Here is a 17,637-nt window from a genome sequence, read left to right on the forward strand (position 1 = left end):
CAGCTGATGCCTGCAGCTCGTTAATTATCCTAGCTGTCAGCAGTAATTCGCCGAGATATGTGCCGAGCATTCTGACGTTCTCCTCCCCCTATTCCCCAAAGAAAACACACATACAGACATGCACAAATAGCATTAGCTGGATGTTGTGACAGCTCCTCTTGCATTCATACAGGGAAGGCGTCTATATAACTGATCGCATTTGTTTGATTAGAAAGAAAGACGCACCTCAACCGGATCTCTCTAATGGGAAGTTGATGATGATGTCGAGGCTGATGAAGAGGAGGAGGAGGGAAAATAGCGATAATAGCGGTGTCGGTAATGGTGACAGGTTTTTACTCCAGCAGCAGGAAGAGTCAGGATGACACCTGTCTAATACTGTATGTCCGTTCCTTGTCCTTGTTAATTGCTCCAGCTATTTTCTCAGCAGGGCAGAATTCCTAGTGTGTCAAAAGTGTGGCTAAATTGGTTCCTCGAGTGGTGAAAGATGGAGACAACTTTGGACAGTCTTACTCTTCTGGTGCACTCAGGCTCTCCACTGAAATAGTCATTGATTAGAAGAAAAAAGGTTGGCCATTCGTCTGTGTTTGTGTGTGTGTGTGTGTGTACAGTGTGTGCCCCCGTATACTAGAGTAAGTGTATGATTGAGTCATTTTGATACACCGGCTGATGTTCACGGGTTGTCATGTAGTTAATGGACAGAGATGGGATGCTTGGACTCTATTTGGGCACTAAATTGAAAAACTCCTCCAAATGAGTCCCAATTATACAGCACTTCAGTCCAAATCACAGGCCCAGCAGTGCACTTAATGCACCTATTAGCTGTCTAGCTGGAAAGGAAAGCTGCACCAACGTAAGCAGGCCTATTTTCTTAAAGAACATTCTGCATCCCTTCTCCCACAGTTATTCAATAATTTTCTTCTCGTGTGCACCCCCTGGGTTTGAGACTATTATTTTCTTCTGGCCCAATTTTTTTTTTGCCTCCTCAAAATGGTTGTTTATTGTTATGTTGCCTGTTGTTGCTTCCCTAATTACACAACAATTGCTACCTCACTTTCCTATCTAATTGTCATTTTTGTTCACAACCTGTCTGTATTCCCAGCTTGACTCTGGCGAATTTTAATAAATCACTACCTGACTGTCAGTTAACAGTAAATATATGTTGATTTCATTTCTCGCTCCCCGAAATATTGAATTTAAATTTCTCTTTGAAGCAGTCCAATTCTGCCAAACAGAATGCGTAGCGCTCCCTGCGGCAGCACTAATGGAATCCTTGAGTATGTGTAGCGAGAAACGCCAAACTGTGATGAATGTGTGTGTGTGTGTGTGTGTGTGTGATTGTGTGTCTGTGTGCCTGTTTCCAGTGAATAATATGCAATATCAGATTTCTGAGGTTGTGTACTAAAGACAAAATTATTAAACTCTGGGGCTGTATATCACAAACTGGTCTTTGAATAATAAACACCCCACAGCACCAATAGGTGCAGGTCGGTCCTGGTTACTGTGTGTTTGAGTTTAGTTTCCTCGGTGCAAGAGAGGAATAAAGTCCCGGTGAAGCACAGTATGAGACTTCAATAAACACCTTAATGATTGATTGATTGATTGATTGATTGATTGATTGATTGATTGATTGATTGATTGATTGACTGACTGTTCCTCTTTGTTTTTTATGATGCAGATCCGTTCGGACCAGGACAAGGACATCTCGATCCGATACAGCATCACTGGGGTGGGAGCAGATCAACCGCCCAATGAGGTGTTCAATATCGACCCCGTGATTGGAAAGATGTTCGTCACCAAACCTCTTGATCGAGAACATCGCTCTTCTTACCATGTGAGTGTGTATCTCTCTCTCCCACACACACACACACACACACACTCACAGACAGTCAAATACACAATTAGAACAGCTTTGAAATGAAACCCAGACAATACTATACAGCCAATTAACCCTTTAACACATACATGTACGTCTCTCTATACCACGTCAACATAAAGGGGTCTAAATCAGAATCAGTGTAGTTCTACATTATAAAATGCCTATAAAATAATTGCAAGGAAAGAAAAACATGTATATGTATGTATACATATATATACTGTGTGTGTGTGTGTGTGTGTGTGAAGTTTGACCTACATACTGTATATATAAAAGCCCTATCTTGTAGTAGTAAAAATAAAATTTGCATGAGATAACAGACAATTGTTTCAGATTTGATTTATGCTTTCATTATTCTAACATATTTGCTAACCTAACAACTAATGAAAAAAAAACAAATCAGCTTTAAAAATCATTGAATTAAATCCATTCTACAAGCATTACATAAAGATATCGCATTACATTAAGCACAAACACACTATAACACAGCAGTAAAAGCATTTCGTTGAAGAGTTGTGTGTGTGTTCTTGTACTTTGATCACCGTGAGGAACAATTAAATGTTTGATGCACAGTGATGATGGAAGGGTAGCTGTTTCCCCCTACGTTAAGCTAATCATCTCCTGCCACTAGCTTTATATTTATTGCACAGTCATGGGAGTGGTATCGATCCTTTCATCAAATTCTCAGAAAATGTTTAAATATTAATTTTCCTACTGACGGCAACTGACCTCCTGCACCTTAGTAGGGGACTATAGCTGGAGAGCTACTGTAGAACAACATACCTGCCTCTTTCCAAAGTTCAAAAATACACCTTTAAAGCTGACTTATTAGCGCACTGTATATTGTTTTTGTTTTTTATTAACCTGTACATAAACAGTCATGTAAAAACGTTCTTGGCCCAGTGCAGCATGCATGGCCATCTTTGTTCCGTCCGTGCTGTGTTGATCCAAAACCAAATTGGACAAGACACCTGTCTCGGCGCTACCTCATTAGAATCAAATTACGTACGACGCCTCTCCTCTCACCTTTGTGCTTTCCATGCTGGTCATGTCATAGGAATAACAAACAGTTGGGCAGAGTGCATTTAAAGTTTAGGAAAGTACTAACTTGTCGTATTGCTGCCTAAGCTAGTCTTTCCGCTGCCGTGGAAAGAGAGCTCCGAGGCTTTGATGTAGTGAGCAACCGCACTGAGTTCATCACTTTCTGTCTCTGGTTTCCTCTGTCTCTGTACCTGCCGCTATCCTTGTATTCATATGGGAAACCTAGTCTTCACTTACAATCCTGGCAAGCTGGCAAGCCCAACCTTTTAGTGGGAGCTGAGCAGATTTATACCCGAGAGAAACTCCAATCAATGAGGTGATTTGTTAAGAAAGGCAGAGGCTTGCTGAAGGCTGCTTAAGTTAAACTCCATGTTTGTTGTAGAGTGAAAGCGCTGGTCGGTGTGGAATACAAATTTCAGGGAGAAACCAGATGAGACAAGGTAAAGATGTGCGTGTAAACAGATGAAGAAAGGTGTTGCACTTCAATTAAAGGCCTCTCGCACTAGATGCTGAAAGCAATTAAACTGTGCTGTATAAAACATGAACTTCCTCAATCTGAGAACTTTCAAGACAGGCAAGATTTTATTTACTGAGCAAAGCTTCAACACACACAAAGTTAGAATTTGACTTTGTGCTCTCTCTTTTGTTTACTTCATATTTCATGCAAGGACAGAACAAAGTTACGGTCTAGTTCTTTTTATTTCAAAAGAATGAGCAGTCTGAAATTCAAAACCAGCCATGCAACGAGATGCATTCTTATGAGGGGAAAAAAAAAAAAAAAACGTGGAGCTTCTGGGGTTTGCTGTTATCTGTATCAGGATGCTACCTCTTTGCCAAATGTCGAGCGCTGCCCGGTACGGTCTGTTTTCTCCACCTGCCTTTCAAGATAATAACTTTAATGTGGACCCAGCATTACATTTTGCCTTCTTTAAACATGGCGGTAATCTCTGACTTCTTGCTGTTATTGAATTAGGCTGTGTGGGTGCGTGAGGGATGGAGGGATGAGGGTGGGTGGAGATAAGGGGCCTAGTCTGTTACAGCAAGGCGAGATGCACGATGCGATGGCACCGTTCAGGATATTGGGTGCAGGACAGATCAGACAATGCAGTGGAAAAAGTAAAGTCAAATTAACCTCAGTGTGGCCCGAAGACGCGGTTTTGGTGGAGGTGCAGAGTGTAAGCAGACGGTGGAGAGGAGAGGACGGGCGGCGGTGGAGAGGATCTTCACCTCTCTGAGGAGAAGGAGCCTATGGAGAGTGCTGTTATTCTGTTTTCTGCCACAACAAGCCTGCAGGCTGTTTTACTTATCTGGCTCTCGTGCTCTTGCAGCGGCCATGTAGCGTTTTTTCCCATCAGGCATGCTGAGATGTGAAGAGTACCTTTCCCTCAATTCTCCAAACACGACGAAAGAAAGAATCTGCTCGTGTTACAATTTCCCATCTTTCTTCTCTATCTGTTCCTAACATGTTCTCATTTTTCCCTCCAGCCGCTTCCAATTCTGTCACTTTTTCCCGTTACCCTTCCCTCAGATGAATATCCCTAACATCAAATAAGGTGGAGGGGCCTGGAATTGATTGCTGACATTTTAACTGAATAAATATTTACCGGCCCATGTTGTTAGGAGCAGGATGTAGATAGTATCTGAATTCTGCAACCCCCCCCCACACCCTTGTATGATATAAACTAAACATCCCCGGTGCTTTCAGCTGACAGGATATATCACTGAATAAGTCATGTTCAGGGATATAAACATTCCCAGGTAAGGTGAGCTTTAGAGGGAACCAAGGAGTTCATTTTGCTATGCCTTTTCAGTCTGTTAGTTTGACCTTCAAGTACGGCGTGAAAATACAAACCTCAAGTATTTAAACTTCCCTGATAATGCTGTTGCTCTCATTTTCATTCATTCAATTCTTTGTCTTTTCTCCTCCAGAGTTCATAAGAGAGAAAGCAGTCAAGACACATTTTACAGCATGTATTGATTCCAGTAATAACTCCATGTCCAAACTTTGTGAGAAACCCTAGTTGGCGATTCCATTGATCTGAGCACAGCTGAGATGAATTTGAGATGGGCTCGCTGTGTTTGTGGCTTCAGAGGGAAGCGGAGAGATTTCAGAACCCTGTTTCAAACAAAACCAGACAGAATGTTGGCCTGGGATCCAACGCCGTGATCCTGAAACAGACACCTTGCCTTTACATCAGAGCCAACTTCCAATAAAATAAGATGTATCTTGTTTTGGTTTCTGCTGAGATAAAAACTTCCGGGTACCAAGTGTAAAAGAGATAAGAAGTCTGGAGAAAGTACATGATCGCAAATGCAATTTCTCTGCAAGAAAAATATCCCAAATTTCACTTCTCACCCTTCCTCATATTGTTGTATAGGTTTAGGGAATCTTTTTGAAACTGTTATACTGTATAATTCAATAATAAAGATTTTATCAGCCTTTGTATTCATGAGCTGAATGACAAATTCAGAAAACAGAGGTGTTTTTCTGTTTCTGTGAAAGATGTCACCTTGAAGCATAAGAACATTTTCAGTTTGTTGGTGTTTTATTTATGCTGGTTCTCCCTTTCTTTTGTCCACTCCTGAGTGGAGACGGTTAAAGTGAAAGGTTATATTCAACTATTGAAATATGTTGTTTTAAGTATTTACATCTCTAACCATTAACCTACAAATTAAAACGCAACTAAATAAATAAAGCATGTAAAGACTGGTGGTGTAACGATACATCAATCTGGATCGAATCATATTTTAGTTGTTTTTCTTGGGTTTATATAAATGTATCTGAATGTGTTAAATGGACATATGATATGTGAGGGATAATGTACAGCGAGCCAGTCATTATTGTGAAATAAACCCCTCCAGGACGACGCTATGCGTTGGGGTGCTGCACTGCCCTGTCAGGGTTTATTTCACAACAATGACCCACTAGCTGTACATTATCCCACTTAATACACGGCTACTTACTTAAGAAATCAATAATTTGACACAAAAACGGTCCGCCAGAGTCCGACATCAGACCTGGGCCCATAGCAACGGTATGTTATACATAGCAACGGTCTGCTATAAAGAAATAACAGACCGTAGAACGCCGTGATTGACCAATCAGAATCGAGTATTCAACAAAGCTGTATAATAATGTCTCATATCGATTGCAGGCCCCTGTATTGAATCAAATTGAAATCGTATCGTGACAGACTTTGTGATATCAGCAAATATTGTATCATTGTCCAAAGAATCAATATAATATTGTATTGTGATGAAACTCGTGATTCCACCCCTAGTAAAGACTTTAAACTGAACTATACTAGACTAAAGAAATCTGAAATAACCTCACTAGAAATCAATACTGGAACAGTGATGACTTTGACTGATGTTCAGCTGTAGTGTCTTTCATTAGAATAATAAAATGTCACACCTTTCACCTGTTCATGATCCCTTTTCCACAAATGCATTCAGAGGAGGCCGAAGCATTTATTCCTCCTTGTATGCAGACACATAAAACAAACTAAAACGGCAAAAGTGGTAGAGACAAAAATAGGATTTTGAAAGACAAGAAAGCCCCGTCCTCGGTGGAAATTGCACCCTTGATGTAAATAAATGTTGTTAGATGGATAGGCCCTTGTTCATTCCATGAGAAATCCATCAAACACCAAATGTTTACCCTAAATAATTTTCTCCATAAAACCAATATTCTACATCGCAGACTCATCGTACATTATTTATCAGCTCATTACTTCCTGCTCCCGTAATGGTTCTAATCTAACCTCATTTCTTGTGTTTTTGTGTCTCCCAGCTGCGAGCACATGCTGTGGACATGAACGGGAACCAGGTTGAGAACCCCATCGACCTGTACATCTTCGTCATCGACATGAACGATAACAGACCAGAGTTCAAAAACCAGGTCTACAATGGCTCCGTGGATGAAGGCTCTAAACCAGGTAACGAAGCATGGTTGGATAGATGGATGAAGCGGGAGTAGAGAGATTAAAGAAATATGTGAAGGGGTGACGTGTTTGGACATGGGTGGACGGAGGAAGAGCGACTAGTATATCAGGAGAGATTGGTGTCGTTAAAAGTCTGACTACACCACTGAATCTTTGTACGCTACGGAGAGTTTTCCATTCCCCTTGATTTAGCAGACAGACGGGGAATCTGTCTCTTACAGTGGCTTTTCATTGAGCTGGCTGCAGCAGCGGCCATAAACCAAAGAGGGTGCTCAGGATGGAGAGGAGATTGAGGATTAAATGTACCACGCTGTAGCACCACTGGGTCATTTTATGTCTAACCTCAGAGCGGAAGAATCACGGAGATGAGCTCTCTGTGTGCATGCGAGCCTGATGAGTCAGAGTTTATTGCACCAGAGGTGATCTCAAGAGGTGTTCAGGTTCTCATTTCCTTTTTTCTTTTCTTTCTCGCCGCCGCCGCTGTCCCCTCCCCCCCTCCGCTTCACCCCACACAGCAGACAAGTCTCTGTGGCATGCATGACATTCAGCTGAACAATAATCATAAAAAAGGAGAGTTTTAGAGTTTAGAGCTCCAGTGGTTTCAATGGAAGGCCAATTACAGACTTGAATTAGTTTGCAAATTAAAGAGTCATTATGGGGACCTAATCCTGTCAGGCACAGCTTAGGACGCCCGTACAAAGGGTCCACATTAAACCCCCTAAGAGTGCAGCTTAATGAAATTACCCCAGCGATGTGTGACACGTTGTGATTCTTCATCTCCTTCTCTCTATCCCTCCATCTCTTGAAAAAAAAAAAAGCGATGGGTGGAGGACTGAGAGTCACTCCACTTGGAATCCAACCAAATATGGAGTCTGTCCTCTATTTCTCTCTTTTCCTCTCCCTCCCTCCCTCTCTTCCTGCCGGCTTTTTTTATTTTTTTCCTCGTCTCGCTGAGAGGCCTTTAGAGTGCTCCCTGTGGCCGAGTCATTGACAAATGTTGCTTTGAAATGTAATGAAGTTTGAAATGGGAGCTGCGGTTACAATTATCCTCGGACAGGGGCTGTCACTGGCATGATATCACTATCTCTGGCAATTAGAATCGGCTGCGAGAGAGAGAGAGAGAGAGGGAGAGCAGGAGGGAGAGAGAGATGGAGAGATTGGGTGACAGGCAGTGATCCCACAGAGTTATATGAGTGTGTGGAGGCAGCAAACAAGTGGTGCATTCATGGAAGGATAGTGGCTTATTCTCTCCAACAGAACTGAGTCTGCATAATACGTCTATGCTTATTTGTGCTTATTATTAGAACAGGTTTTAAACAATTCAATCAATGTAAGCAAGAGGTCTATTAGCTTGTTTTTATGTAGTAATTAGTATCAGAACAATGCGATTAGCAATATCGGTCATCAGAATCTGCTTGTAGGACGTTCAAGAGCCTTTTCTTTTGGTCAGTTGAACATTATATTTGCAGCCTGTTCAGTAAATGCTGAATATGATGTGATGTTATGTGGCCATAAAATGTGGTAACAATTTTATCTGTGCTTGAAGTTGTTGGAGTCTTTATTATTTACAGAACAGGTGTGCAACATTTCTCTGCAGACATAATTCTGTAAAGATCAATTCACATTACAGCAAGTGTTATCAAACTCTTATGGGACATCCAGGTGGTTTATTATCCATGTTTATGCACACGTGAAACAATATCAGTATGATTATTACCAATACTGCATCTGTCATTAACATGTGTTTGTAGGATGGGGGATTTAAGCAGAGTAGTGCACTGTGCACAGTGCATTTTGTACCTCTTTTTGTTTCACTTTAAACCATCCAATAAAAGACACAATAGCACAAAATGATAGATAAAATAAGTTTAGTTTTAGTTAGTTATTTGATGCTATAGTTGATGCTGTCATGATTGACAGCTGAAGGCTCTGGGATTGTACAAGAGAGGAGATGTACCTTTAACTTTCCATAACTGTCAACTGAGTCTGTCCAATAGAACATGTGTCAATTTCATCATAAATGTAGTTAAAGAGATATTTTGGTCAGTTGTTGTGTCTTTCTAGCCAAACAGATACCGTGTCTCCAGCCCCCCATCACTACTGTGCAGATTCTGGCTGTAAATGTCAGATGGCAGCTCCCGTATCCGGGATATTTTGGCTTCACTTTTGTACAGTAGGAGGAAGTGGGGACGCGCCGTCCATCTATGTATACAGCCTATGGATATAGCCATTGAGATGTTTATCTGTGACATGTTGAAACATACTGTAACAGTAGCAAAAGTAGAGGTGAGTCAGGAAGTCCGCAAACGGATTTAGTGATGTCAGGTACACAACAATGTCTTAAGCTAAACTAATCTAAGGTGTATTGAGTAAGGGGGTGTTTTGCTGCTTATGAATTCATCTTTTCTTTTCTAAAAGGGGGATTCTGTTATTTCATGTTTTCAAAAGTCATCTAGTCTTGCTTGTTTCGGGCTGCTTGGACATATATGTTGACAAATATTATTTTCCTCATCAGGAACATATGTGATGCACGTGTCGGCGTTTGACGGTGACGACAACACCACGGCTAACGGGATGGTGCGCTACCGAATCCTGTCCCAGACGCCGCACAGCCCCATCCCCAACATGTTCACCATCAACAGTGAGACTGGAGATATCGTGACGGTGGCGCCCGGTCTCGATCGAGAGGTTGGTCTTCTCTATTCCAAAGCATTCACTAATTCACTAATGTTTTACAGAGATGAAATCATGCAAAATTAAGCAAAAAACAAACAAGGATTGTATAATGCTTTTAGTCGTTAAAATCTGTGACCAATGGAGTTGTATGTGTCAACACAGTCTGAATGAATTATAGCTGGCCAGATGATGCACCTTTTATCCTTGTTTATGAAGCGCAGCTCCTAACAGCATTGTTTACTCTGATGACACTCTGAGATGCGTCTTACAAATGTTGTCTAGCCCATTTGTCACCACACACGCACACGCTCATTTATTTTTATTTTGTTTTACAGTAAATTGCCTTCTTTTGCGGTCACCTTGTTTATAGAGCTATAAAAGTTGTGACAAGATCCAAATGTGTTTATTCTCGCGACATGGATGTGTCAGTGACAACTCTGCAAAGAAATCTCTGAGACAGATCGTCCTCCCAAACTGTCACAAGTGACAGACCTATTAACAACACATCACGCTGCAGTGGACTGCTCACGTTGTGCTGTGTGTGTGTGTGTGTGTGGCTGTGTGTGTGTTTGTGTTTGTGTGGTAAAGATAAAGTGGAAATATCTGAGATGGAATGCCCTTGACACCTGTCAGACAAACACAAAAGCCCATATAATCACATCTACACTCGATAAAACACAGGCAATTGAGGGGAAAAAAACGGAAAACTGAAGGGAGCAATAGAACAAAAGCAGAGCTGGGCAGACGGGGTATTACAATGAGTTGGGAGGAAGTGAGTGTGAATTTGGCAGTGAAATAGGGTGATGGAGACAGAGAAGCAGGATGACACATGAGGGTGCCAGAGGGAGGGAGAGAGAGGGGTATGAGTGGGACATGGAGTAAAAATGTCTCAGCTGAACTGCTGCTTATTTTTACGCTGTTTTTTTCTGTATTCTGCTAATCCAACCAGTCACCCCTAATGTAGGATTAAACTCCTATCCCCACTATACACACACACACACACACACACACAAGCATGTTTGTACAGCTATACTTGTGAAGACCCATACAGACATAAATCATCCCAAGCTCTTACATTTTTTTTACCATATTATTTACCCATTATTTACCACTGAGAGCCCTCACCCTGCTCGCAGTCACTGCATTATACCAACCCTGTCTCCCACAAAATGATGTTCCCATACAACTAAACTGCATTACCACAATACATTTGATTGAAACGTATTTTCTCCCGGATTACAGTTGGTGTTTTAAACAGTTTTAAACATGCAATTAATGTTGTAAATGAAAACAAAATAAAACAATAACACAACAAATCTATTTAGTTAGGTTCAGGCAACAAAACTACTGGGTAAGGCTTAGTAAGAATACATCATGGTTTGGCTTAATTTTACTTCAAAATAAAACGAAAACGCAAGAAATGACTATGTTTCACACGGGACACGAACACCGGGTGTACCTTGGGGGAAAGTCTGTTGTTTGTTGGATCCATCCACCACCCCTCCTGCCCCCCAGTAGTGGACTTCCCGTTATACCCGTTATTATTCAATAACGTTTTTATTCAATGTATTTTCATTCACGGTCGCTCGATATACTACGTCACCTGCTCTGCGCGTCGTTCGTAGTACTACGTCACTTGTTGCGGCGGTCCGCAGACTTACAAAGGTATTTCTGATATAATACCTGTCCTGTTGCTGAAATGTGCTATACAAATAAAGCTGCCTTGCCTTGATATGTAAAAGACAAACTTAATCTGCAACAAAATACGTTACCTTCCAAATATAATTGAGAATGCAGTTTAGTTGTATGTGAATGTAATTTTTAGGAGCTGCGTGATACACATTCACACCTTGAATATGCCCAACCTCAATGTGATCTGTTGACCACTGAGAAGCTCCACTGGAGCAGATTTGGGTTAAAGCTTCAGTAGGCAGAATATCTTTGGCATCTATGGGCAAAAATTCCATAATAACCTTTCAGCATATTGTAATTCAAGTGTTCTGAGAGAAAACTAGACTTCTGAACCTCCTCATGGCTCTGTTTTCAGGCTTTAAAAGATCTAGCCCGTGACAGGAGACTTTGACCAATCACAGGTCATTTCAGAGAGAGAGAGGGTTCCTATTGGCTGTGCTCCAACTGGTGGGTGGTGCTTGGTATTTCCTCCACTGATCTCAACATGGCTGTCGGGTCACAAACCTTCTCATTTTACAGCTAAACAGTACACTACAAGATGTTTATGAAAACATTTATGGTGAGAAATAGGCATTACAGTAACAGAATATTGATTCATATTTGATCAACGCTGTCTAGTTTGACCGTTTGATCGGAGTGGGTGAGTGATTGACAGCTGCTCAGAGACGGCAGACTCCAGATCAGCTCTGATTGGTTGTTTTCGTCCGGTCTGTGAAATCTTGCAGATGCCATTAGGAGAACCGAAGGACACGGAGGGACATGATTTTTTTAGATTACCTGTCTCATGAACTACTGTCAGGATATAGTGACCATTTTATAAAACTAACTTTTTTTAATGATATTTGCTCCATTTCTACCCACTGCAGCTTTAAGGGCCTTACTCAAAGGCATATCACTGGTCACTTTTACCAGCCAAATATACTGTAGACCCCTTTAATACTTGGCATTAATACGTGATCTATATTGGGATATGTTATCTGGATAAGGAGAAATACATTTTACTGCGAGTAGTTTTGAAACACTTAGTTGATTCACTGAAAAATATGTGAGGGTTATGCCTCTCTCTTTTACAGTATATCATTTTAAATTGAATATATTTGGGTATTGGACTGCTGAGAACAAAACAAGTAATTTGAAGATGTCACCTTGGCTTGTGATGGGAATTTGTGATGGCCTCTTCCTGTCCACATGTCGAAGTGTCCTTGGGCAAGACGCTGGGCAGGCCGGCACCTTGCAAGGCAGCTCCGTCGCCAGCGGCGTGTGAGTGGGTGTGTGTGTGAATGGGTAAATACGAGGCCATTTGTAAAGTGCTCTCCATTGAGGTAGAAAAGCGCTATAGATATGCAGACCATTTACCATTTACCTCGGCAAAGGAACAATAAGTTGAGCCCATAGAGTAGCGTTGATTTCCTTGACCTGGGACCTGCCGTGTTTGGTGATAAATCCTCCAGCTCTGCCTACATAATCAGATATTATCTGATCACAATGAGGGCAGAATCGAGAGAACGAGAATGTTTATTAATACTAGATGTAAATGCAAATGTCCAAGGTCACGTGACATTATCCAGACAACACATCCACATTGCATGGTGTAAATGGGGTGGGGAAAGTGGAAGAGTGGTTACAAGCTTGCTTCTCTAACCTTTAGGCCCTTTAACCATCACAACTACACTAAACACTCTTTCTGTAGCATACACACTTCTGTTTTCCTGCAACTTTTGTTTCCCTATAGAGCAGATAAGAAGTCTCAAACCTTGCAAGAAAAAAAAGGAGCTGATGTATTGTACATAAACTTCACAAAAAGATGCTACACAGCACACTGCGGTGCTTCCCATGTCCACTTTTAGTCAGCACTTTGGCCCTTTGAAACTTTGAAAGTTTCTGCATCTCCCTTTCCTTCTTGGGCTGGGGTGTTGGAGGCGTTAGGTGCTACAAAAAAAAACAAAAAAAAACAACAACACAGGCATCTATTTTTAGTAGTCCTCCTCCCTTGCGCCTTGGCTGCATCCCCCTGCTGTCTCTTATCCTCTCCTCTGTTCTTCACTTTTGAAATGTTTTCTTCCTTCCCTTTATAAACTCCCACACTGATTCTCTTCTAAAGGTTTCCACTGGTCTGCAGTGGACTTTTAAGAGCTTGTTGACAGTAACAGACCTCAGTCCTCCAGAGGAAGCTGGGGTATGCTGCGGTGTTGTTGCAATGCTGAGAGGTTCAGAGGAGCTCTACATAATTACTCCCTTGTCTAATTAGTGAGAGTGTTGTGTACACGCTGTACACTGGCTGATGGGACAGTCAAGCAGTCACCGCCTCTGAACAATATATGGAGAAAGAGAGGTGTGTGTGTGTGTGTGTGGGTGTTAATGAGGGTGTGTGTACAAGGTTGGAGTTCAGCATCTCGTCTAGCATCGAGATGAGAGGAACTGAGAGGACCTGTCTAATCCTCCTGATGTGGCGTCCTGGCCTAATTGGGATATTTACTCGGTAATTAGCAGGTGAGAGAGACACTGGGAATGTAATTGGGAATCTCAGTGACGAGACGCATTATACCCAGACAGTCAGCTCCCGGGCTCCATCCTTCCTGCAGCCCATTAACTGCACCGTGGGACAGAAGAGGAGACGAAGGATGCTGGCAAAGAGAGGGAGTGCACTCAAGTACAAAAATACAAATAAGAGAACCATATTTCAGCTTCCAGTGAAGTGACACTGTGTCATTTCAAAAGATGAAATGGCATTCATCATTCCCTGGTATTATTGCTGCATAGATAGTCTATTAATCTCTGTCAGTCGGATCATTGTCTTCACATCTGTCCATCAGTGACACCGAATGAGCGGCGTCTTTGATGACATACCCATGGGGAGCCTTCAGACGGTGTGAAGTCTGGATACGTTCCGCCGAGGAGGTTTCAACTCAGTCGAATGAAAGAACTTCACCCCTGTGATTCTGTGTTTCAAATGAGAGCATGGATGGCTACTATAGAACAGAAACACTCCTCTGGGAATCACACTGCGTGGCTGTTGCTGTAGACCGGAGGAAGACAAAGCTTTTCGCAGATGAATAACTGCACACACTGTTTTTTTTTCTTCTGTTTCTGCCTTTTTACAGAAAGTGTCCCAGTATACCATCATCGTGCAGGCCACGGACATGGAGGGCAACCTGAACTTCGGCCTTTCCAACACAGCTACTGCCATCATCACTGTCACGGACATCAACGACAACCCTCCCATGCTGACCTCCAGAACTGTGAGTTGCTACAAATAAGGGGAAAGGAAGGAGGGGGGGGTTGGATTCAGAGAAGAGGGTGGAAATGATTAGTATGTCGGAGAAAAATAAATAGAAAAGGCTAGGGAGTGACAGGCTTTGAAGAAGAGAGGGAAGGAGAATGAAAAGGGGAGGGAATGAGGAAAGGAAAAAGGAAATGACTACAACACTGTTATGTCGTTACAAACGAAGATTTACACAAAGACAGTGAAGGAGGGCTATGAAGTGCAAAGGGTACTTACTCATTTCCTTGTAGAGGATGGCTGCACACACACACACACACACACACACACACACAGAGAAGGAAAAACTAATCCATATTATTGACTTTCATCAGCAAGAAAACTAGAGCCAGCAAATCGTTAATGATTGTTGTCGTCATAGTGATATTTAAAATGATGATTACATTACAGAAGGTCATTATCGAGAGCGAGGTAAAAATTAAAAGTCCAAAGTAATGTACTGTATGTAATGTATCAGCGTGGTGCGATTCAGCAACATCATCACTAAATGATTAAGTGAAGCGGGAGATTTAGTGTTGTTAAAAAAGTTTACTTCAATTTATTCCACTCTCTCTCTCTTAAGTTAATATTAACTCCGCTTGTTTCTCTCCGTGCTGCTAAATGTTTATTTAGATGTGCGGGTGGAACGGCTGAGGTGGCAGCAGTATTTCTCTCTGGCAGCTGGAAAAAAATTGCAGAGCCATTATTTGCATGTTTTTTTAATGAAATTCTCAAGAGTCACATTTTTATTCGATGTGGCAGAGCCGTGCATTTTGTTTAGAGAGGTAAAGATGGTCAAAAGTGGAGTCGACGTGTCTCGGTTTTCTTGTTATGATGAAAAATCTTTCATCGTAGGAGTCAGTTTGGCTTCAGGTGTCGGAATTATTCAGCATGTGTGCCTTTTCTATCAGCAGTGATGAGAGCACGGGCCTGTTGGGTAGATAAGGTGCTTAGCTCTGCAACTGCAGGGAGAGCGGCTGAGGGGCGGTATCAGCACTACAGTGAGGCTCGGTCTCTTTGAGGTGGTAGCAGAGGAGCTAGCATTAGCATTTGCCCTGGGGGCTATTAAGACCCTTATGATGATGAGTTAGCACTGGCGGTAAGCATGTGTCAACCATAGAGCTCATCAGAGAGCCGCTACATCACACACAGCAGGAGGTGTACAGGAGAGAGGGCAGAGGAAGAAAAAGGATACACACAAAGGAGATGGCGAGCAAAAAAGGGAACAAAGAGGGAAAATGAGTTGATGAGCGGACCACCGTGTAGACTCAAAGACAAAACGTGATGAGAGAATGATGGGGAGAGGAGAACGCATGAAGGATTATTTGGTCACAGGAGCTATTTCCTACAGCGGCAGTGATAAAGCGTAGACATACCCCGTTGTAAATCAAAGGCCTTCCCTGACTCGGCATCCCCCTCTGATTTAAGATTCCCTACTGATGGTGACGTATTGATGATAGTGGCTAGTAATAGATTGATATTCGCTAACTGTATTCCACCATGTTTAAGTGCATTTCCATCATCGCCACAGAGGGAAGTTAATACCATCATGGAAATTGATGATAAACTTTAGTGGAGGTTTTGGAGCCGCGATGAGCAGAGCACTTTTACCCACTCCCTTCGTAAATCACCCATTTTAGCGGTGGGATAACATAAAAGCCATTTTGTTGAGAATGCAGGCCATTATGCAAATATTTAGTGTTTGCAATAAACCCCATAGATCTTTCAACGTGTCCCAGAAATATAAAGTTTGGGGAATTTGTCTTTAATGTTGATGATTAATATTTCATCATGCCTATCAGAGGCTGCCCTATTTTTCAAGGCGGCAAAAGGGTGGTGTACGTGTACGGATGTGAAGGCTCTGGGTGCTTATTCAGGGCTGCATACATACTTTGCATTATTTCTGTGATGTAGATAGATGAGATGAAATGAAAAATAGTTAATCACCTCTTTTGTTTGTTTACGCATACAGCATTGCCACGACGACTGTCTCACATAGGGCTGTGTGTTGGCAAGAATCTGGCGATATGATACGTATCGCGATACAGGGTTACGATTCAATATATCGCGATACTGTAAGCAAGGAAGTATTGACAGAGTTAATCTTAACATGTCAACTATTAATTAAAAATCAATAGCGTTTTTGAGAATCGATACAGTATCACAAAACGTAATATCGTGATACTTTCTCACACCCCTAATCTCACATGGTACAGGATGTATTTTTAGGGAGAGCTACGCTAATGCAACCACTGTGCAGGATTTACTGCACTGCTTCCTTTTGTCTCCTTCCTTTACCATCCTCACAAGGTTCCTATGATGAAGTTCCCTGTCACTTCGCCTCTCTCACTCCTCTCACCTCCTCTTGCCTCCTTTAGTCTTTCACCGCTGCCAAAATAATGACAGAAGGGTGCGAGCATTGGCAAGAGATGCTGTGTCAAGTGCTGCGAGAAAGCCAACTGCACTCTGTGCCAATCACAATCAAAGAGCGTGTCCCTCCTTTCCTTTAGTCCAGCAGTTGAGGACAAGATACAGGATCGTAGAATAGAAAAAATACCTGATCGGAGAAAAGCTCTGCTGAAAGACAGCAGTCATACAACAACTCACTGTTGAAACAAACCCCACCACAGTATATAGTACAATACAATGCAGTATTCAGCTAATAAATCATTGAAGGAGTGAAAGAAAGAGAACAACCCCGAGGTTTTTCCAAGAGGGATTGAAATGCTCTATGTTCAAAATCACAAATGTTGAATCACAATCCATTATTGACAACAACGCTACCAGACGTCAAAGCTCACCATCACAAAGATAAAAGCTGGATTCTTAAAGAAATAGAACAATTAAACTGAATATAATGGAGAATCTGGAGGACCTGCTGGCTATTGGGAAAAAAACAAAACACTTTAATTTCCCATTTGAAAGTTAAGTCTTAAATGCAACCTGAATACTCAACGGAGAAATGCTATTGTCTCTTTGAAAATGTTAATGTCAACATTCCCACAACCTTTTTTGCTTTATTCTGGTATGTTGAGGGGCATTTAAAGGACCAGTGTAACAATTAGGGGGATCGATTTGGAATATAGTATTAATAACTATGTTTCTTTAGTCTATAATCACCTGAAAATAAGACTCATTGTGTTTTTGTTAGC

The 17,637-nt window shown here is 41.8% G+C and overlaps 1 protein-coding gene across 2 annotated transcripts in view; it reads left to right on the plus strand.

The window, feature by feature from the left end:
* Positions 1 to 17,637, plus strand: part of LOC141772623 (cadherin-4-like) — a 275,458-nt gene that overhangs the window by 229,526 nt on the left and 28,295 nt on the right. For both annotated transcript variants that reach the window (XM_074643816.1, XM_074643814.1), the window contains 4 exons: positions 1,676 to 1,831; positions 6,708 to 6,852; positions 9,374 to 9,546; positions 14,328 to 14,465. In XM_074643816.1, the coding sequence (XP_074499917.1) occupies positions 1,676 to 1,831; positions 6,708 to 6,852; positions 9,374 to 9,546; positions 14,328 to 14,465 (612 nt within the window). The remainder of the gene's footprint in view (positions 1 to 1,675; positions 1,832 to 6,707; positions 6,853 to 9,373; positions 9,547 to 14,327; positions 14,466 to 17,637) is intronic.

Source organism: Sebastes fasciatus, chromosome 8, assembly GCF_043250625.1.
Source record: "Sebastes fasciatus isolate fSebFas1 chromosome 8, fSebFas1.pri, whole genome shotgun sequence".
Lineage (NCBI taxonomy): Eukaryota > Metazoa > Chordata > Actinopteri > Perciformes > Sebastidae > Sebastes > Sebastes fasciatus.